The sequence below is a fragment of the Trichosurus vulpecula genome, chromosome 2 (genome assembly GCF_011100635.1).
Source record: "Trichosurus vulpecula isolate mTriVul1 chromosome 2, mTriVul1.pri, whole genome shotgun sequence".
In the NCBI taxonomy this organism is placed as follows: Eukaryota; Metazoa; Chordata; class Mammalia; order Diprotodontia; family Phalangeridae; genus Trichosurus; species Trichosurus vulpecula.
In genome coordinates this window covers 393,187,558-393,209,913 of record NC_050574.1, presented here as the reverse complement: position 1 = coordinate 393,209,913, position 22,356 = coordinate 393,187,558, and the positions used below count along the sequence as shown (strand labels likewise).

The 22,356-nt window shown below is 37.0% G+C and overlaps 1 protein-coding gene across 1 annotated transcript in view; it reads left to right on the top strand.

Moving 5' to 3' along the window:
• Positions 1 to 19,106, top strand: part of OCA2 (OCA2 melanosomal transmembrane protein) — a 625,581-nt gene extending 606,475 nt beyond the window's left edge. The window contains exon 23 of the mRNA XM_036747301.1: positions 19,019 to 19,106. Within this exon, the coding sequence (XP_036603196.1) occupies positions 19,019 to 19,106 (88 nt within the window). The remainder of the gene's footprint in view (positions 1 to 19,018) is intronic.
• Positions 19,107 to 22,356: the final 3,250 nt, after the last annotated feature.

Sequence of the window (22,356 nt, the reverse complement as noted above, 5' to 3'; positions counted from 1 at the left end):
TCTCTATGTTGATGATTTTCAAATATATTTTTTTTCTATGCCACTCTTTCCTGACTTCCAGTCTTTTATCTCTAACTGCCTTTTAGATATCTGGAACTGGATGTTCAGTAGACAATTTTAAACTCAATATGTCCAAAACAGAACTCATTATCTTTACCCCCAAACCCTCCTGTTCCTACCCCACAGAGGGCAACACCATCTTCCCATTCTCTCAAGCTCACAACCTAGGAACCATCCTCTTCATTATCTCTCACTCTTTCCCCCATCCTACCCCCTTCCCCCCAATATCCAATCTATTACCAAGGCCTGATTTCACCTTCATCTTTCTTTCCTTCTCTCCTCAGTCACTGCCACCATTCTAGTGCTGGCCCTCATCATCTTATGCCAGGATCATTGCAATGGTGTGCTTGCCTCAAGTCTCCCTCCATGCCAATTCATCCTCCATTCAGTCACTAACATGATTTTCTTAAAAGACAGATGCAATCATGTCATCCTTCTCAATAAACTCCAGTAGCTTCTTATTGCTTCTAAGATCAAATGCACAATGTTCTATATAGCACCCAAAGTCCTTCATAAACTAGCCTGCTCTTACCTTTTCAGTCTTTTCATACCTTAGTCCCCAATGCATGTTCTTGAATCCAGTGACTGGCCTCCTAGCTCTTCCATAAACAAGACATTCCTTCTCTTATCTTGTCTCTGGGCACTTTTTTTCTAGCTATCTTCCATACCTGGAATGTTGTCTCTCTTTACTCTGACTACTGACCTCCCTGGCTTCCTCTAAGTCCCAACTTAAATTTCATCTTCTACAAAAAGCCTTTCCCAACCTTTTTAACTCTATTGCTTTCACTCTGTTAATTATTTTTTATTTAGCCGGTTTGGATATATTATTTGTTATCTCCCCATTAGGCTGGAAACTCCTTGTGGACTCGGACTATCTTTTGCCTCTTCTTTATATCCCTAATGCTTGCATTATGCTTGAAACGTAATAGGCAATTTACAAATGTTTATTGATTGATTGGATAACACAGTCAAGTGAAAGCTTGTATGAGGGGAAAAAAAGTCTCCTAGTTGGAGCTGAAAGACCTAAATTGAGTAGTTCACCCCTACTAATTATTACCTGTGTGACCTTGTAGAGATAGGTCACTTAGTTCTCTAAACCTGAGCTTCCTTATCTATAAAATGAGGATTTTAATATTATATATATGTATATATATATTCATACATGTACATATGTATATATGTGGGAGGGAGGGAGAAAGGGAGAAAGGGAGAGACAGAGAGAGAGAGAGAAAGACAGAGAGAGAGAGAGGGAGGGAGAGAGAGAGAGACTTCCTTATCTCACAGGGTTGTTTTAAATACCAAATAAGATACATTATTTGAAATCATTTTGTAAGCCATACTATCCTTTACAAATATAGCTCTTATTATGAGTATTCTTTTGCTCACTATGGCCTCTAGAAAAATCAGCAACATGCTAGTTTATTTTACCACCTTCCTCTGTCCCCAAATTTTGGTGATACTGGATTAACAAAAAAAAAAAAAAAAAAGAGACATGAGAAAGTTGGTTATGTCATTCTACCATGCTCTGTACTTTGCATCTCAAAAGATTGCCTTACTCAGGATGGAGTGTGAAGGTTCCTAACCTGGTAAAGTCTGTGGTAAGATCATAGATTTGCATATTTAGAACTTAGAAGGACCATAGAAGCCATTTAGTCTACCTCCTTCATTGTATACGTAAAAAAACTGGGACTTAGAGAGGATAAGTGGTTTGATCAAAATCGCACAGGCAGTAAGCCTCAGAAGTGGAATTTGAACCCAGAAACAATGTTTTTTTTTCCCCACTGTACAACACCATTTTTTGATTGTTGTAAGAGAAAGCAAGAAAGAAAAGCAAGAAAGAGTGTGTACCTTCTAGCAAATGCCTTAAGGTAATCTGAAAATCTGTTGTACAGTGTAGAAATGGAGTACTGTTATTCACAGATATCAAAGTCAGGTGTTTAATACTCAGTGGATAGGTTTCTAAAGTCAGGTCACAAATCTCACTGCTAAGATACCTAAGCCTTAAAAAAATAAATATAGATTGTAATGTTTCCTTTGGAAAAGGTACAAAAGGTATGAATCTCAAGTCTGCTTGAGAGATTTACCAAGATTTCCTAATGCAAGCTTTCAACCTATAGGTATGGAACCTGGGACTCTCTGTCTTTGGAATTTGGCTGAAATGTTGTCTTCATATTACAAGTGGAAGGAATCTGTTGATTCTGAACCCAAATTACATACCACCCTTCTCTGATATGGACAGCTATTCTCTTTGCAGTAGCATGAAATTGTAATTTACTCAAATTGACAATCTATTCTAGCTGTTGCTGGAAAAGAAAGAGAAAATGTATTCCTTGGTGTCCATCCACAAAGATCTTAGCTCATATCATTGGCAAGGCTTTGGATGGAAGTACTTATAGTGGAGTAACTCTCTGCATTGTATATACCTAAGACTTAAATGACCACTTTGGACAAGGCAGATTAAGAGGAGCTCTTGGCTAGGGATCCCTGGACAGATTTCATGGCATCCATGAACTTGGATGGGAAAAAAATAAAATCTTTATTTTTTTAACTAAACTTTGGCTTCCTTTGTAGTCTCTGTATTTTCCTTTAAGTATTTAAAAACTTTATGCTGAAAGAGGGTCCCATAGATTTCACCAGACTGCCAAAGAGGTCAATGAAACAAAAAAGCTAAAGAACTGTTTTGAAAGGTTCTTTTTCCTTCTCTCAAAATTTAGCAGACTAAGCCCATATGTTTCCAACAATTAACAGAACAATCAATCCACAAGCATTTACTAAGTACTTTCTCAGTGCCAGGTACCATGCTGGATGCAGGGGATATGGAGAAAAAAAGCAAACCAATTCCTGCCTTTGAGGAATTTACATTTAGTAGTCACTTTGGCAGCTATATGGAGAATGGATTGGAAAGGCAAACTGGTTGAGACAGAGAATGGAGGTGGGAGACAACATATATATGTATAGAAATATATAAAGCATATATATAACAGATATAAGGTAACTTTGGTGGAGAAAGAAGTAGCAACTGAGGAGGAAACTAAGAGAGGCTTCTTGCATGTCTTAAAGGAAATTAGGCATTCCAAGAGAGAGGGGAGAAAAGAGAGCATTGTGATAACTAGGACAAAGGCATGGAGAGATGAGATGGAGGGTCATGTGTAAAAAGCAGCAGAAAGGTAAGTGTAGTTGGATTGTAGATTGTGTGGAGTAGAATAATGTGTAATAAGGTTGGAAAGGCAGGATGAAGTTAGATGGTATATGCTTCATCATAGATATAATGGAGTTTATTAAGTTGGAGGTAGGGAGTGGCATAATGAGACTTTGACCTTAAGAAAGTCACTTTGTCAGCTATGTGGAGAATGGATTGGAGATGGGGAGAGATTTGAGACAGAGAAACCAATTTGCAGATTGTTGCAATGGTTTGAGAGATACTCTTGCACTGTCTAGCATAAATTAAATAATTTCCCTTTATTTTATATGATTTTATAATCACATGAAATCCCTAATAACAAGAGCTAGACTAGAACCTTAAATAGAAGAGGAAAGAGGTTTTCCAGGACAGAGAAAGATAAAGAAATAGATTCATTTCCATCTCTTCCCATCTCCCTTGCTAAAGATAGATTTCCTATACCATTAAATAAAAATGTATGAAGAAAATGTGTAATTACAACGATCCAATTTTTCATTCTTAATAGTAATATCAGATATCAGAACTACATTTCCAAATGTTTCCACCATTTTGCTTCAATGTAAAGTATTCATTTCAGTTCAACAAATATTTTTTAACCGTATACTAAACAATCACTTATCTTCAAGTTTCTTGAGGGCTGCCATGTGAACAAGATTAGACCCTGCCTTCTTGGACTTCTAGGGCAGAAGTAGGAGTAGTGTATAGAAACTGTAGGAAGGAAAACCCTCTATTCATTGGTACTCTCCAAAAGTGAAATGGACTTTCTCGACCAGTTGCAAATTACTCATCCATGGAAATCTTTTTTTAAATTTATTTTTCATCTTTAGTTTACAACACTCAGTTCCACAAGTTTTTGAGTTCCAAATTTTCTCCCCCTTTCTCTCCTCTCCCCTCGTCCCCAAGAGAGCATGCAATCTGATACAGGTTCTACATATACCTTCTCATTAAACTTATTTACACAACAGTCAAGTTGTAAAGAAGAATTATAATCAATGGAAGGAATCATGAGAAAGAAGAAACAAAACTAAAAAAAGGGAAAAAAGAGAGCAAAGAGGGGACAGATGGTTATGGGTAGGGGGATATTAAAGAGGAAATTCATGTTTCAGGTAAGAGCAGCTTTAGATACCTCTGAAAGGGCCAACCTACGCTGAGTCTATGATTCTTTATTTAAACTTATCATGCCATTTCTCCTTTACTTTTACTGCCAGCAGGGCCAACCTTATATAGGTATAGAGAGTGTGTGAGAAAGTACCCCCATAGTATTATCTGAAATGAACTTCAAGTCCTCCCCAAAATTTATCTTTCACTAGTCTGCTATGATATACAGCCCACTTTCACTTGACCTGGAGTTTCTAGTATCAGACTTATTTCTATGGGTTAGATAGTAATGCAATGCTTCTGGAAGGGTGACATTAAAATATATCCTGTGATATGGATTAGGGGTTCGGGCAAAGAAGATAGGGATGGGTTACAACTGACTCTATGTCCCCACTTGAGGTTTTCTTGGCAAAGATACTAGAGTGCTTTGTCATTTCCTTCTCCAGCTCGTTACAGATGAGGAAACTGAGGCAAACAGGGTTAAATGACTTGCCTAGGATCACACAGCTAGCACTCTATCCACTATGCCACTGAGGTGCCCAAAGGTAGGGATGAGTCCTCTCCAATTTTTCTTCTTACTGGCATGTTTTCATAATTGTAGTTTAGGAGGTTAGTTAATTGTCACCTTAGAAGAAGGCACAGAGAGCCTAGTGTAGTAGCAATTTAGATTTGAAGATCTTTCCCACCCATTAATAGGCCATGTGACCTGCTTACATCACAGGAAGCCTAAGTTACATGTGATGGGAGGAACTTCCTGACAGGAAAAGGAAGTTATGTGACAGGAAATGGAGAGAGAGAGAGAGAGAAGGAGAGGGAAAGGGAGAGGGAGGGGGTGGGGGAGGGAGTATGGCTGCCAATGGCCGCCCTCAGGATTGTTAGAACAGAACAGGCTGACTTAGCTGTACTGTGAGTGTGCCTTTGGGAAGACCCCAGCAGGGGGCTGGAGGGGTTTTAGGATGGCGAGGCTCCAGGTTGTTATATGGTGTGTGGAATGTTTTACTGCTATGATATACTGGATAAATGGCTTGTGGGATATGGTTCTCTGGTGTCTGAATAAATGATTTACTTCTACCTTCTAGGTGGAGAGTCTCTTATATTTTGTGATACAGAACTACATAGGTATTTTGACAGTTATCATCTACATTGTTAATGTTGCCTTACTGTTACACCTAGCCCTGAGAGGATTAGATGTGAGATTGGGAAGCTTCAATAGGGTGGTAGGAATGTATAAATAACAGTGAGGGCTAGAGTGCAGAAGAGTTGGCCTAGCCAGGAAGGGCAGCACCTGGATAATGAATGCCAAAGGGAACAGGGCATGAGAAGTGGACTGTTCTGGGGGCACTGGCTTTGGAAAATCTAAATGTCTTTTAGCAAAGTATAAGTGTTTGGGAATAAGCATCACATACATAATTTATGTCCCTGTGGAAACACAAGCTGTTTTTCATTCTGATCAGAAAAATACATTACCCTTTGGAGAAAGGAAATGGGAAAATGGCTTTTTGATTAAGAACTATACTAATGGTGTTTTTATAAATCATTTTTTTTTGGTAAAGGGGAGGAACAATATGAAAGAATAGTTTAAATATAAAGCCCCTAGAAGAGATTTCATTAGAAGAAATTTCTTTTTGGAAAACAAGTCTCTATTTAGCGCACTGTCTTCATTAGCACCTTATTCCCATTTGCACAGTCAGAAGCAACATTTAGAAGGAGCTGAGTTTCACAGAAATCTGTAAAACATTAGTTCCTTGGAAGATGGGTGTTAAACGTCAGCACATACATATTTTTAACTTAAATACTAAATGAAGACTGTCTGGGCATCCATCCTGACATTTTGCATTTTTATTTGTGCTTTTGACATTCAAATGTTCTTGTCTTCTGCAACAACATGTAATTTAGAACCCAAAATGTATTGAAAATAATTCCAAAGAGAGAAGCCTAGTACATTGTGATACTTTGATATTAGGTGACTTTTCTTTTCCTGAATCCTTATTTCATCACTGTTTGAATATTCTGCTTTTCAGAGCAGCTCTGGCAGCACCAGACAGATGCATGTTTGTGAAATTGGAATTAAAATGTAAAGTTTAGAGCACAATGTACCATATTTGGGATCTAATTTACAGTAATAGGAAATGATTATCTTTCCTTGTTCAAATAAGCATCATATTAGCTGACCCCAAGGAATGTGTGGCATGTAGTGGTTTCAAGGACAAGCCAACATTCTAATTTGAGAAACCATCAGAAGAAGTCATAGCAATGAAAATCCCAAGCTTTAAACTCCCTTCAAAGGCACTTGGCCTCTTTTCTTGACACTATTCATCAAATACATGGATACGTAACTATTACTGATAAGATTACTATCAGATCTTCAACAGGCCAACTAATCATTTGGCTTTGCTACTGGCACCACTGGGGTCTTCTCTGAAGCTTTTAAAATGGATAAGGACAATCTCCACGATAACATGGTTGTAAGTCTTTCACTAGTTCTCAATTCTCCTGTATCTAAAGGACAAAGCCTTTGCCATTGAGTTAGCAGTCCATGTTCCACTGCTCATATAACATGCTGTTTTTCTCCAGAATGAACTGCCTCAAATGAATATTTCCCTATGAAAATTTTATCCAGGGTCAACCATCTTCCTAGGTCACATGACAATCAATATGCCCATAAAATGTCTTTATCTAATTAGTGTATTTTATATACTTTTACATCATCTTTGGTGTCGGTGGGTTTTAAGTTGATATAAGTGAGAGAATGATAGCATTTAAAGTTTGTACAGTTTTTAAAATATGCCCTCATTTCATCTATACAACAACCCTATGAAGTAGATGTTCATATTATCCCTATTTTACAGATTGGGAAACTGAGGATAAGAGGAGCAAAAGTTAAGTGATGGGGCAGCTGGGTGGTGCAGTGAGTATAGCACCAGCCCTGAAGTCAGGTGGACCTGAGTTCAAATCCAGGCTCAGACAGTTGACACACTTACTAGCTATGTGACTGCAAGTCACTTAACCCCAATTGCCCTGCCTTCCCCCCTGCAAAAAAAATATACATTAAAAAAGTTAAGTGGTGGGGTCACACATCTCCTGAATATCTGCTGTATTGTTCATCTCCCAGTTAAGGATCAACTTCTTTAGTTAAGTTCAGAGAGGCCAATCATCAGGTAATGAATTGATATAACCACAGCAGTGAGTAGAAAAGTTTCTTCTGAGGTAAGGATATCTGACAATTGACTTCCATTCATGAAATTCCCTCCCTGGTGAAATCATGGGTCCCCCCCCCTTTTTAAAAATACTGAAATAATATTATTCCTGTGACTGTAATCTCTACCAGGTTATCACCAGTGTAGTCACGAACAATGACAAGCAAGAATTTCTAAAATGTGCTATATCTCCTGTCATTGCCTTGCTCTTTAATTGGATAATTCCTGTGATTTCACTGGTATAGGAAACTCCATCTACCAAAGCCCCTGCTCTACAATTTACTACCTTTGAGTATTAGCTGGGGGCACTGAGAAGTTTGTCTAAGGTGCCACGGGAAGTATGTGTCAGAGACAGGACTTTATAAGGTGAGATGTCTATTCATTATGCCATTGCCACTTCTCATCTCCTTAGATACAGTCAATTAGTGCCCAGAGACCTCTCAGTCTGAAAGGATAGACTGCTGGGCTACTAAACACAACCAGGATTAACACCCTGTTGTGATAACTATTGGTGATTGGCAATTCATTTGAAATTCACCAAATTGTAAAATCTTTCAATAAGCTTCCTGGATATCTTTCAAGATAATCCCTTTGGTATTCAGAGAGTGTGGCAGAAAATACCTAGCAAGTCTATGTTTTAGGCTGTGTTCTCCTTGCATTTTAAGAGTCCCTAGGTCTCTCTCAGGGATGCCTTCAGCAAAACCACTTGGAATACTAATCCTCCGTTAAGTTGTTCAACTCCTTGAGCATGCTGTGATGAAAAGGATTCCTGCTGTGCAGATACAGTGGGTACATTATGCCATTAGCTGCTCTTTTTTCATAGCCTATACTTGTGATTTGAACTTGTACGAGATGTGCTGGTATTATTTTTGTAATTCATATAGTAGCCAGGGAGAATGTAACTTTGGAGCCTCATTCAGCTGATATACAATGCCAGCAGGTTGGGCTTGTATGCACATTAATGTCTTACTGGTGGCAGGAAATGGCAGCTTTTTAAATTTATTTTTTGTTAGGTTGATTTTTTTTTAGGGGGTGGGGAAGTTGTTTTATACTGGTTGACTTATGACAAGTAGTGTTTTATCTTGGCAGTAAAACAGGAATAGCAATTGTTTCCCACCACCACCACCACTGACTCAATCAACAAGGATTTATTAAGTGCCTATGATCTACAGGATACTGTGCTAGGAACCCATGATTCAAAGAAAAGCCAAAACATGCCTTTTCACATTCTTATGGGGAAGACAACATGAAAAATAATGTACATAAAAACTATCTATCCATTTCCATACATACATACATACATATATATCCATACACATGCATCTCTATGTACATATATACACATATGTATGTGTGTATGCATATGTATATGAAGGTAGTTTCAAAGGGAAGGTGCTAACAGGGAGTAAAGGGGGTGAGGGAGTTGAAGACCAGGAAAGAATTCTTACTTAAAGTGGGATTAGAGTGGAATCTTGAAGGAAGCCAGGGCAGCCCAGAATCAAAGATGAGAAAGGAAATCATTCCAGGAATGGAGGACAGTCAGTGAAAAGTTATAGAGTAGAGAGGTGGAATATCATCTGTAAGGAACAGCAAGAAGTCCAGTAAAGTGTAAGAACCTTGGAAATGTAGAAAAGGTTCAAGTTGTGAAGGGCTTTAAATGCCAAACAAAGGCTTTTATATTCGATAGGTAATGAGGAGCCATTGGAGTTTACTGAATAGGAGATGACATAGGGAAGATCACTTTAGCAGCTAAATGGGGGATGGGTGGGAATGGGAAGAGATTTAAGGCAGTAGGACTAACTAGAAGTTTACTGAAGAAGTCTAGACATGATGTGATGAAGGCTTGCATCAGCATGATGTCTGGGTGACAAGCAAGATGGTGGTAACTCAAGAACAATAAGGCTATGACACAAAAACGTCTTGATACTTAAGCTGGGGAGAGTCAAAGCATTGAGGATCATTTAATACCATTTTGTATCATTTTTGTAATTTCAATAAGACCCAGAGTCTTTTATTAATGATTAACTAGAAGAAGAGCTGAACCCAAGCTTTTTTGTTCTCGGAGTTTACCCAGAAAATGTCTCTACTTATGTCAACAAGCCCAAATGGGGCTGATTTAAGAGTATTTCTTTCCTCTGTCCATGGCTATTGAGGGTGAGAACCTTAACCCCAGACACTATATTGAATTATGTGACTTTTTCTTAGCTTAATATTTTATGGGCATATACTATGTTATGGAATGTTAATGGCAAATTAAACATAGAGATCCTGGGTTGTAATTCCAATGGACACTTTGTCAACTATCCTGACTTATTGTATTTACAACCTATTCCATTAAGGAAAATCCTTGTCTTGTATCATGGTTAAACATACATGGGGATCATAAAATTGAGTAATCCAGATATGCTGAGCTTGCCAAAAATAACGTATATAAGCTTTTTCATTCTTTTGTTCAGGCAGTCAGACTTTTGTCTGACTCTATGCATGCATGTCCATTATGTTTAAGGGAATCAATCAATCAATAAATAAATATAAATAAATAATACGAATTTTTCTATCACCTAGCTCTGTTTGCCTCCTTTAACCAAACTTTCAGGTTAACAACAGAAAAAGCAAACTATAGTCCAATTTCCCTTATGAACAGTGAAACAAAAAATTGTGAATTAAATATGAGCAAGGAGATTATAGAAATATGTCACAAAGTTTATAAACAGTAACTAGGCTTGTTTTATACCAGGAATGTAAGATTGGTTCAATATTAAGAATATGATAAGTATAACTGACCATATTAACAACAAAACACATAATTATTTCCAATAGGTGCAAAAAAGTTTTGATAAAATATAATACCCCTTCTGATTAAAAACACTAGAAAGTACAGGAATAAATGGAGCTTTCAATTAGAAATAATCATATGCTAAAGTACAGTATCTAGAAGGGATATGTGTATCAAATTGGGATTGTTTTTAAAGGAAGGGGGGAGACATTGAAGTAGCTGTAGGAAGCAAGAAAACAGCTAGTAGGTAGATACTAAAGATTAGGGAGAGTGTAAACAAGATAGAGGGATCAATCTGGAAGAGATGAGATGAGATGAGATCAAGGGCCTAGGTAAAGAGCTTTGGTGCTTTGGTGAGGAGGAAAGAGGAGAGAGCCCTTGGCAAATGACTTTGTTTTTTATTTTGGTGAAATATGGCAATGTCCTCAAGTGATATGGGTTTGGAAGAGGGGATGCCATTGGAGGCTTTAGAAGGGATCAAAAAGTTTAGAAAGCTGGTGTAGAGAGTAGGATAGTGAATCATTAGTGAATTATAGAAGAACTTGTCTTTCTTCAATGAAGTATAGTAGATCCAGTTAGCCTACTTTTATGATTTTCTCCGTTTTGGTTCAGCAGAATGTCAATAAAAATGAAGGCAGCACATCATAGAAGTAATACAAAGATTTTTTGAAATTTGTGAAAGGACAGGAGGTAAGGAATTTAAGTGCAGGTAATAGAGGAGAGTTGAACTTAGCCATCAAAGGGTTGAGATAGAGAAAGACAGCTGCTATAGCTAGGACAGGGGTGAAAGAACTGAGGACTGAGGGAACTGGAGGTTACAGAAAGGAAAAACAATAGGATTAAGGATAATAACAATATTACTTAGGATTAATATTAATAAATTAACAAATAGGTTATTTATAAAAGGTTATTTGTTAAAAGAATACTGGACTTCATGAACATGAAAGTGGAATAATTTGTGGTTGATGGCCAGATCAATGGTAGTGACTATCTTTTTGTGTAGCAAAAGTGGAGTAAAGGAATAGGTGATAGGAACTGAGTAGACTGAGAAACTGGGAAACTAGGCTATTAGAGGGATTATCAATTTTTAAGTTGAAATTGCCTGGTACAAGGGCAGGAGTTGGGGTAGAAAGATTGTGAAGCAGGTATTGAACTCCTTGAAAAAGGAGGGAAACTGTCCTGAGGTAGATAGAAATGTGCTACCAGAATCTAATTAGGTGATAAATATTGTTTGAATGACCTCAGAGGAGGAGAGATTACTCAGTGATGGTAATAGAGGGAAAGTCAATAGGTGACAGTGAGTGACAAGGAGAATTCTGACTCCCCAACCAAAAGCAATGACTTTGGATGTAAGTGAAAGGGCAAACAGTACTGGGAAAGGGTCACCAGAGCTGGAGCGTCATAAGGAGGGAAGCAGGTCTAGGAAGAATCAGAAATTGAAAGGAGAGGCAAAGGAAAAGTTTTAGGATAAAAACAACTTTGTTAATCATCACGCAGCCATTCCAGAGAGCATGATGGAAGAGGCAAGTAGATCTGGAGTGGGACATTGATGTCTGGGGTTCAGGGAGATGGAGCATGTAATTTGTACGATGACAGCCAAGAATTCAGAATACAGTGCTGGGAGAGTAATGACCATGGAGGAAAAAGTCCTAGAAGACTATCAATATCTGAAGAGAGGTAAATGATTAGTTGTTTTAAGGCAAGTTAAAAGGCTAAGGTTAAGGGAAGACTTGAATGTCTAACCTAACTTCATGGCAGGTGGTGATTCTGAGCTTGCAAGTAATTCCTCATAATTTTCTGTGTAAGTGGATAACCTAATGAGGTACAGTAGAACTTTATTACTGACACACTGGGATTCTTTCTTTTTAGAAGAAGCAAATGAAACTAGCTTATTTTGGGAATTTATTTCAGCTTCTAGGGAATGCAGTGGATCTGTACCATTTCAAGTCAATTCCTTCCCTCTCCATATCTGTTATGGTAGAGCATTATATTCAGTTTCTTTTTTCAGGCATCAGAGGTTCTCCATAATTTGGAACTGTCTTCCTGGTTTTGTCTCATTATTTCACCTTTATTCTTATTAAATCCTATTAAATTGGACAACTTCCTCTACACCTATTGACTTTGTGTTCTCACCCTTCCATGTCTTTGTTTAGGCTTTCCTATACCTATAATATCTTCCCTCTTCATTTTCAGTGAATTCCTACCACTCTTTTAAAGTCAAATTCAAATTATTTCCTACATGAATTCTTCCCCAGTTGGTAAAGATTTCCCTCCTCAGATTTCATAAAATCTACATGATGGAGAGATAGACATTCTTTGCTCTCTGCAACATTTCAAAATAGATATTATACACCAAAGATAAAGCAAATTCAGCTGTCTCCATGTAATGAGATGAGATATCAAATACGTGGATTGCAACACTCCTAAGTGGGACCTGAACCAGAATAAGATGTAATTTGGCATTATTTAACAAAATAAATAAAAATAAAACATCACAGTATTATAATACATAATTATATAGCATATGTAATTATAATAAGGTAATATTACATTTTAAAAATAAGTCAATATGCAGCCTCCAGGGATTCTTATTTAAGGATTAGTGGCTCCTGTTCTTATTTGAGTTTGACGCCACTGATCTAGGACAGTAGGAATACAAAATAAGTTTAAAAATATTCCACAAATGATGCCTAATCTGAGCTCACACAATACCACCACTCACCACACCACAGGCCACAATGCTAAATTAGCCAACCCAACCCTAGTGCCCTCTTTCTCTTTCTAGGTTGGGGAAAGTTGCTGGGTTTTGGTGGCCAGTGCTCAGGCCATGTTCTATGCTGCAACAGATCTGTGAAGGAGAATAGAGGAGTAGAGGGAAAGGGACAAGACATATGTATGGATTTGAATAGAACTGAACACCACACCCTGATCTTTCCATTCCTCCCAAAGCCTTAGAGACCCAAACTCTAAATGACAGAAATTACCCCAAGCTGCAATGGCAGCACTATGAACTTCCAGTACAGAGAGCTGAGGAAAAGAAGGAATGGTACACGATGCTAGGTATGGAGGCTTACAGCACTCCATTAAGCCAGAGAGAAAGAGCTTAGAATCCAGGTGGGGTCAGTTATGGCCCCCAAAAGTCACTTGGTACACAGACCTAAGCAGTAGAACCATGAATTGTGCAGCATAAGAGAACGATAAGTCCTTTTGAGATCTAGCCCCCAGGCCTAAACATCAGAGGGGAAGGAGTCAAAAAGTGAGCAATAGGGGAAAAGAAGACTGACATTGTAAAAGATCTCATGAGAAAGAAAACTCAATCATACATTAACGTAATAGAAAAACAAATGATTAATGGATATGAATTTTTAAATGAAAAGTCAAGTAAATCTAAAATAAACACAAAAGAGGAAGTTAAAAGTTAGAGAAGTAATAGACAAATTGGAAATGAAAAACAGACAAGCTAAACTCTGGTTCTTTCAAAAGAGTAATAAAATTGATAAACTTTTTAGCTTATCTTGAGCAAGGTGAAATAACAAAACCAGAAGAAAAAAGTGAACAGAATGTATTATACAGTTATATACTAATAAAACTGAAAACACAAAAGAAATAAAGGAATATCTTCATAAATATAAAATCCTCAAACTATCAGAAGACCAGATAGAGATATTAACTCAATCTCAAATAAGGAAACAGATCTAGTGGTAGAAGAACTACCAAAGTGGGGGTAGTGGGTGGGTGGGCGGAACTCCTAGTCCTGATGGATTTAAAGAATTCTATCAAATCTTTAAACAATGAATACCCATACTTCACAAATTATTCTCAGAAATTGAGAAAGAAGCCATCCTACCCAAATCTTTTTTATGAGATAAATATATAGTCCCAATATTTTAGGAAAAGAGGATACACAGAAAGAAAACTAGGCTAATGTCATTAAACAAAATCCTGTAAACAGACCAGAGAGATTTATCCAAGAAATCACATGCTATGACCAAGTGAGAGAGCAGAGATACAAGGATGGCAATTTGTTCAAAGTCAGGCAAGTAGCAGTTTCTATTTGACATTTTAGAGGAAGAGGTATTACTATTCTATTGCTGTTGTTTGTGGTAATTGTTGTTCTGGCTCTGTGTGTTTAAACTTCTTTGTAGCTATAGCTTCTGGCTTAACTGGGCAAAAGGGCTCTTATGTCAGTCAACTCACATTCCCAGTTCAAGAGCATCATTTGTTGTCATATTTGTTAATCTTTTCTTCCCACTCAGACTGACACTTTCTGAAGACATCTCTAAGTAACAATTAGGTAAATTTTTCATCAAATGCAACGCTTAATGTCAATAAATTTCCCTCATCTTTTGGTTCTAACCCCTCCTTTGATCTGATATGTAATGACAATGACCATCAGCAATAGAAAACATCTATTTTAACAGGCTGAATGGTAGCTTACTGGTAGAGATTGCTCTGATTTACTTTGTTTTCAACATTTTGCCATGAACTTCTCCACATTATAACTGAGGATCTTAATTAAAACCAATATGGAACGGGGCCACCAATCAAATGATAGTGTCCTTAGCTTTTGGAAAGCTGAATGTAGGAAAACCCTGGTTTTCATTGTGAGGTTCACACATATCTGGAAGATTAAACTTGGCAAGAACTCCTAGGTCACTCATTCATAATATGGCTAATAGCTACCAGGGACTGATGAACACACACAAATACATACCATGGACAGCCTTCTAATGTCTTAACTCCCACCAAAGCCTTTTGGAAATGACCTTAGAAACCATAATGCCCAACCCTCTGATTTTTACAGATTAGGAAAATGAGACCCAGAAACATGAAGAAATTATTTGTCTAAGGTTTCACAACTAGTAAGTTAACAGAGAAAAGAAATTAAACCATTTCTTTGTCTCCAAACACATTCCTTCAACTGTTATGTTTCCTCTGCTTAAATTAAGATGGAATACTTGTTTCAGGGAAGGATTAGATTGGGCTTGATGAAGCATTTGACCTCTAGGTATGAATGCAAGTAGTTACTGTGCTGAGATATAATAGGTCTAACTGTCGAGGAGCAGCACAAGAATACATAGTAAGTATAATTTCTTCTGCTCTTCCTTTTCTTCTGTAAGGACTGGTGACCACAGTTGGTGGTGGCTTGAAGGACCTAGGCAGTGGTTTGCTGGCAAATGTTTAACAACCAACTTTCCAATAACAAATGTATACAAGACATATTTTTAAGTTTAATCTGCATTATTAACATTTTCTCATTCATTTTCTTAAGTCTGGACAATCAACGAAATAGTAAATTAAGACCTGATTTGTAATGTTTGTCAATTTCTGAGACGCAAACGCTAAGACTGAAAATTTAACAATAATTTCTGGAGAGTCAGTTTGAGCTGGCTCCAGCATACCCCTGGAACTAGGGGTTTCATCAGGTACAAAAAGTTAATAAGCCATCTATAGGGTGACATTATATACTTCCTAAAAGGCCCCAGTTTTTCCTTGTATCATTTCATTTGGGGAGGTTCTTTAATGGCTTAAACTAGTTAATATTGGTTGTATTATTGTTTGGTAATTCAGTTGTATCTGACTCTTCATGACCCTGTGGACCACAGCACACCAATACAGTCCAGGAAGTTTTCTTGGCAAAAGTACTGGAATGGATTGTCATTTCTTTCTCCTATGGATGAGGGCAAACAGAGTGATTTGCCCAAGGTCACACAACCAGTGAGTATCTGAGGCTGGATTTGAACTCAGGTCTTCTTGACCCCAGGGCCAGTGTCTATCCACTAAGCTATCTAGCTGCCTCTTGACTCCTCCATAGCCTAACTCAATTGCTGGCCTACCACAAACCTGGAATGATCCAAGGAAGTATTTTGGGGACAAATACTTCAAATGTTTGACACAGTTGGAGTAAACATTGGAATCCTGTATCATTGAGAAATGATGTCAAACAAACATTTAAATAATTATAGGAAAAGACCAGGAAAATAATGGCCTATTGAGATCTATGCACATACCCCAGCAGAACTATTTCATTTTTTGTGTCCTTCTGATAGTATCAGACATAGATACTTAATAAATACTTGTTATATTAAATTGGGAATACTGGAGGTTATCAAATACTTATTTTTGGGAGATGTGATAATGGAGGATAATTCTCCTAACTTTGCCCTTTCATAACAGATTCCTTGGTGCTTCAAGGATTAGTGAAATCTTTGGTCTAAATGCCCAGTGTTCAATAAATTATTGTGTGCAAAATACCATACTATTTGTGGCATAGCATCACAGAGCTTCTGCTCATTTTAGCTTTGATCAAGTGCTAGGTACTTTGCTTCTTTATTTCTGCCTCTTAGACCTAGAGTTGGGAAAATCAGAGTTCAATTCCAACCTCAGACACTTATTAGCTATGAGACACTGAACAAGACCTCTGTCTGCCTTTCTCATCTGTAAAATGGGGATAATAATAGCATCTACCTTCCAGAGTTATTGTGCTTAAAATAATATGTAAATGCTATGTATTAGTATCTCAAGTAATAATAAGTTTAGTTTGCCCTCTCAGATTGGCTTTAGAGGTCTCCCCAAAGGAAAGACTGGCATTTCTCATGGTGAGAATGAGGATAGAACCTCTCTACACCTCCCTCCCAACTTTGTAAATAAAAATTTTGTCTGAGCGCCTTGGAATTTAAACTTGCACCACAAGTTCAGAGAACAGTTCTTGTTCTGGAGTAGTATCTTGGCTGCTTAGATATATCGATCTCAAGCAGAATGAAACTCAGTAGCTCTTTAATCATGGGGACTCATTCTGCACAGTTCCATTACTACCAAATGTCTGTGCAGTTACAGAAAAGACAGTAATGATACTATGGTACTTGAGAATGACCTTGAGGTTAAACAAGAGACTCAGAAAATGATGCTGCCTCAAATGAAAGGAACAGGAATGACATTTTTGCAAGTGCCTTCTGGCATTGTTTTTGTTATTATCATTTTCCAATTTCTATTATTATAAACAGGCTGACCAATCTCAAAATATTGATCTGGTGTTCTTAATTATACTCTAACAAGCTGTAAAAATTGTAAATTGTGTTCAAGATCAATGGGGTAACTCTGACCACTTTTCTTAGAATTACCAAGTCGGGTCCAGAATCTGAGGAAGCTGCTACGCAGCTACTGCTATTTCCCTGTTTAATTATAGCATTGTGTGAAAGGACTCACTGCAGCTTTTGTGAATAGCTACTCCCAAACACTATGGAGAGGGAAGAAGGCATATAATCATCATCATCATTACTACTATTTCCCATTAGACATGTGCAGCTGAATATATTTTTAAAAGAGCCATTTGAAAGGAAAAAATGTAACCCTTGCTGGGCTTTCCCTCAGAAATGATGCTATACCAAACAGCAAACTCACAGCTAAAGATGAAAAGTTAAATGTGATTTTGTTTGTATTTCTAAATTAAGAGATGAACTAGCGAAAACCCAGGATCATTTGAAAATAGCCAGTTGGATAGCAAGAGGTGTAAAGAGAGGCAGGAGGGGGACCTTTTTTGAAAAGTTTTGCTTATGGACCCTGGAATTTCATCTTGCATCCGTGGCTCAAGAGTATTCTCTTGTTTGCTCAGCTATGTTGATCTTAGGCTCAGTAGCACTTTAATCACTGTGATTCTTTCTAATCTGTTGTTTGGCTATGGCTATCACAAAATCACATGGAATATCAGAGCTGGAAAGTACTTCAGAAGTTAGCTTCTCCAACCTCATGATTTTATGGCTGCAGAAACTGAGGCCTAGAGAGAAATGATTTGCCCAAGATCTTATGTGTAATACATAGCAGACAGAGAACTTGAAACTAAATTTAATTCTAAGTCCAAAACAAGAATATACTGCCTCCTACTCCTACCACTACTCCCAAACAAGCCTGCAAATTTCTTTAGGTCTGGGGGTACTTTTATTCCTTTGCCTTAAAGCTTTTAAAAACCCACTTCTTACATGACTTGTCATTCAAATAATCTAAAACTAGTTGATTTGGGTAAAATGATGGTCAACCAATCTTTTGGGTCAAGACGACTTTTCATTAGACAATGCAGTTCGCACCATAAGCAATACTCTTTAACTGCTTATTCCATTATATATTATAGAAGCATGCATCTATCCTAATCCAATCTGACTAGTTCTAGAATTGGGAAAAAAGTTCAAATCATTTCTAACTATTACACCTCTCATCCAGATATTTCATATCCAAATAATTTATTCATTTGTCTCTATCACTGCTTGCCATGATGACAGTATAGATACAATAAACATTAGTTCAATGATTTCATGCTTGTAGTTTCTATTTCTCTCAAAATAACTGGACTACTGTTTTATTCTACCAAATTTGCAACATCCTGGTTGGTCATTTGTGAACCCTTATGACCCAGTGTATAATTCAAATAGTCTATATGCTTGTTTGTAATTCTTTATATGAGTTATTCAGAATTTTTTCTGGGGCATCATGGACATTTGGAAAAGTAGACATTTTTATTTTTATAATAACCTGTTTTGGGTATATAGATATCCTATAGTTTTCTCTCTATGTAGCAATTAAAATGAGAAAAACTTTGGATTATGCATGTCATGTCTAACATTAACTAAACAAAAGAAAAGTTATTTATCTAGGCTTCTGTGTGAGTTACATTCTTACAGATATTTCTTAATCAATGTTTCTTTTTTATTTCAGATTGGGTTTCCCTATGATGCTTGTCTCCTGCACAGTTGGGATGTGTTATCTGCTTGTTGCGCATGTTGTACTTGGCTGGAATTCCTAAGTCATCTATCTTTTGAAGACCAGTAGGAATCTGATCAACCAGCCAATGTCAATTATATGATCATGCTGAGAAAGCTATTTGGAGAAAAAAAGGGACTGAACAAAGATACATCGTAAGAACCCATACAATGACTGGCAGGTTCCATGTTGCTTTTGATATCTTTCTATTCTGTAACCCTTTAGGCAAAGTCTGAGTGTACAACAATTGATGGCCAAATAACACGTGGTTTTGTTTTTGTGCCTTCACCTTAAAAGCAAATATATGAAGTGAATTGACTGATTTTTTCAGAGCCAACAACACAAGGGAATATATATGTCTCAAATCATGTTACTGAGCTCTGTGCTTTAAGTCATGAACACAAAAAACAAAAACAAAATTCAAATTGCTTACCTTTACTTTGTCAAGTATTTGCTCTTGAAGGCTTGCTTGTTCTTATATATTTACCTTTTCATTTTAAAGTATCCAATATTCAAAGTGCGTATACTATAATGATAAGTTTTCTTTCCTAAAAAGAGACATAAAAGTTAGAGGGCAATGTTACGTATGTTGCATGAATAAACGATTCCCCTTTTCCAAAAAGACATGTTGCGGTTGATTTCTTAGTTCTTGGGCTAGTTGGTATATTAGATGATGACAATATATGCTTTACTTGTCCCTGTTTTGTTTTGTTTTTCTTTCTGGAGGAAATTTTAAGTCACTGGTTATTTTCCTGGAAACTGGAAGACTGAAGTCTATGTCTTGCAGGTCATAATCATGTTCTTTTCTTGAATAATTTACAAGTTTTAATAAACCGAAGTAATGATTTTCAAAAAGAATTTGGTGTGTTGTTTTGCTTGATAAAACAAATGATGATCTGGGTCAATATCCTCCACTTTGATCTTCTTATCTAAGCCTGCAGTGAGATAATAGTCAGCGTCTGTTGGAGCCCCTGGTGTTCAGAGAGCCCTGGCCTGGGTGCTGGAATCCTCATTAAGAGGAAGTAGAAGTCTTTTTTGTCCATCACAAAGAGAAACTATCACGTGTTTTTCTTTCATTATTCCATAATTAGACCTTACATCAGTTTCTTCCTTTTGTTTTCAGTCAATTACAAATAATGCTTTAAAATGAAGGGGGAAAAAAGCTTATCTTTCATCGCACTTACAAACCATACATAATGTTGACTCCTACAATTTTAATTGTCCCTGGAGTACTGAGAACTAGGGAGCAGGAGACTATAAATTTCTTCCTGATGATCCTAATTGAGGGTGACCTTTCTAGACCTTGGAAACTTCACTTGTAAAATAAAATCTATGACACTATCTTTGTAAAACAGCATCTACTCAGTTCCTGGACAGTCAAGTAATTATCAAAGTCTTTTGAGTAACTTGGCCAAAAGACCTCTGGAGAATATTATGTTTAACGTTGGTTAATGCATTATGGCAATATGAGCATCCACCTTGGTCAAATCCTTTTGTTGAAACAATTCTCTAATTTTACAAGGAAAGAGATATAGTTTCTAAGATCTATTATCTCAGCCAGGCCGTTTAATAACTTTATAGACTTGAGTAAGATTTTGAGGATGAGAAGGGCATTCCAAGTGGGAGGAATAGTATGCAAATAGGTATGAGGAGGTCATACACAATGAAAGGTGTGGAGAAATATAACATTAATATCTCATATATACAGCAGACTTTGTGAAGTTTATCTAATTTATCTAAGCAACCCTGCTAGGAAAGCAGCAAAAGCATTTTTGTCCCCCTTATACATATGAAGAAATTGAGGCTCAGAAAGGTTAAACAACCAGATCCCCTGATTTCAAATCCAGTGCTCATGCTCCAATACTGTGTTGCCTCCCAAATGAGTATATATATTTTATGATGTGATTAATCAGGTTAGGGGCTATTTGATATGGAGGCCTAAAATCTGATGGGAAGTTGTATTTTATTTAAATTTTTAAAAAAAAAGTTTTATCAGACTTTGAAAGGGAAGCACCCAGACCCAAAGTTGTATCAGACTTTAAGAGGTTAGGGTTAGGGTTAGGGTTAGTATTTAGGGTTAGGGTTAGAGTCAGGAGGCATTTAGGGTTAGGGTTAGGGTTAGAATTGGGAGGCATTTTAGGGTTAGAGTCGGGAGGTGGGAGGTGGGGGTTGGGGGGTTTGGGGTTTGAGTGCATTTAGAGTTGAAAGGCGGCAGGGGTAGGGTTAAGGTTAGGGTTAGCTAAAATCGGGAGGCATTTAGGTTTAGGGTTAGGGTTAGAATGAAGAGGGGGATTTTAGGGTTAGAGCCCACTTTTGGGTTAGAGTTGGAACAGGGGAGGCTGGTTAGGATTAGAGTTGGCAGGCATATTTAGGATTAGGGTTAGAGTCGGGAGGGTTAGGGTCAGGGTCTGGATGCACGCATTTAGGATTAGAGTTACAATGCGCTTTTATGGTTAGGGTTATTGTTAGGGTTAGAGTAGTTTTAGGGTTTGTGTTGGTAGGGTGGATGCAGTGCGCATTTAGGGTTATATTTGGGAGGTGGGAGGCATTTTTGGTTTAGTGTTGGGAGGGTTAGGGTTAGGGTTAATAAATCAAATTATAATGTACAGAAATATATTTAATAATGGACCAAGGAAACACATCTTAAAAAACTAATTGGAGGTTAAACAACCTAATCTGAAAGAATGAGTGGGTTAAAAAACAAATCATAGAAAGAGTTAGTAATTTCATTAAAGAGAATGACAATAATGAGACATTTATGAAAACCTATGGGAAACAGCAAAAGCAGTGATTAGAGGAAAATTTATATCTCTAAATGCTGAAATTACCTAAAACGGAGAAAGAGCAGACTAATGCATTGGGTATGCAATTAAAAAACAGAAAAAGAACAAATTAAAAGCTCCCAATTAAATTGGAAGTCCTAAAAATAAAGGAGAGATTAATAAATAAAAGGAAATCTATTAACACAATTTATTACATCAATAATAAAAGTTTTGAAAATTGTGATTATAAGAATAGATGCAGATCAACCTTTTGATAAAGTGCAACACTTATTTCTACTAAAATGCATGGAAGTGTTGGATTTTTCATGACATTTATAAAAAAGCATTTGTCTAAAACCATCAGCAAGCATTATTTATAATGAAGATAAATTAAAAGCCTTCCCAGTAAGATCAGGCGTGAAATAAGGATGTCCACTGTCACCAATTTTGGATTAGAAATCCTAGCAATAGCAACAAGAGAAAAAAAAGAAAATGAAGGAATAACAATAGGGAATGAGATGATAAAATTGT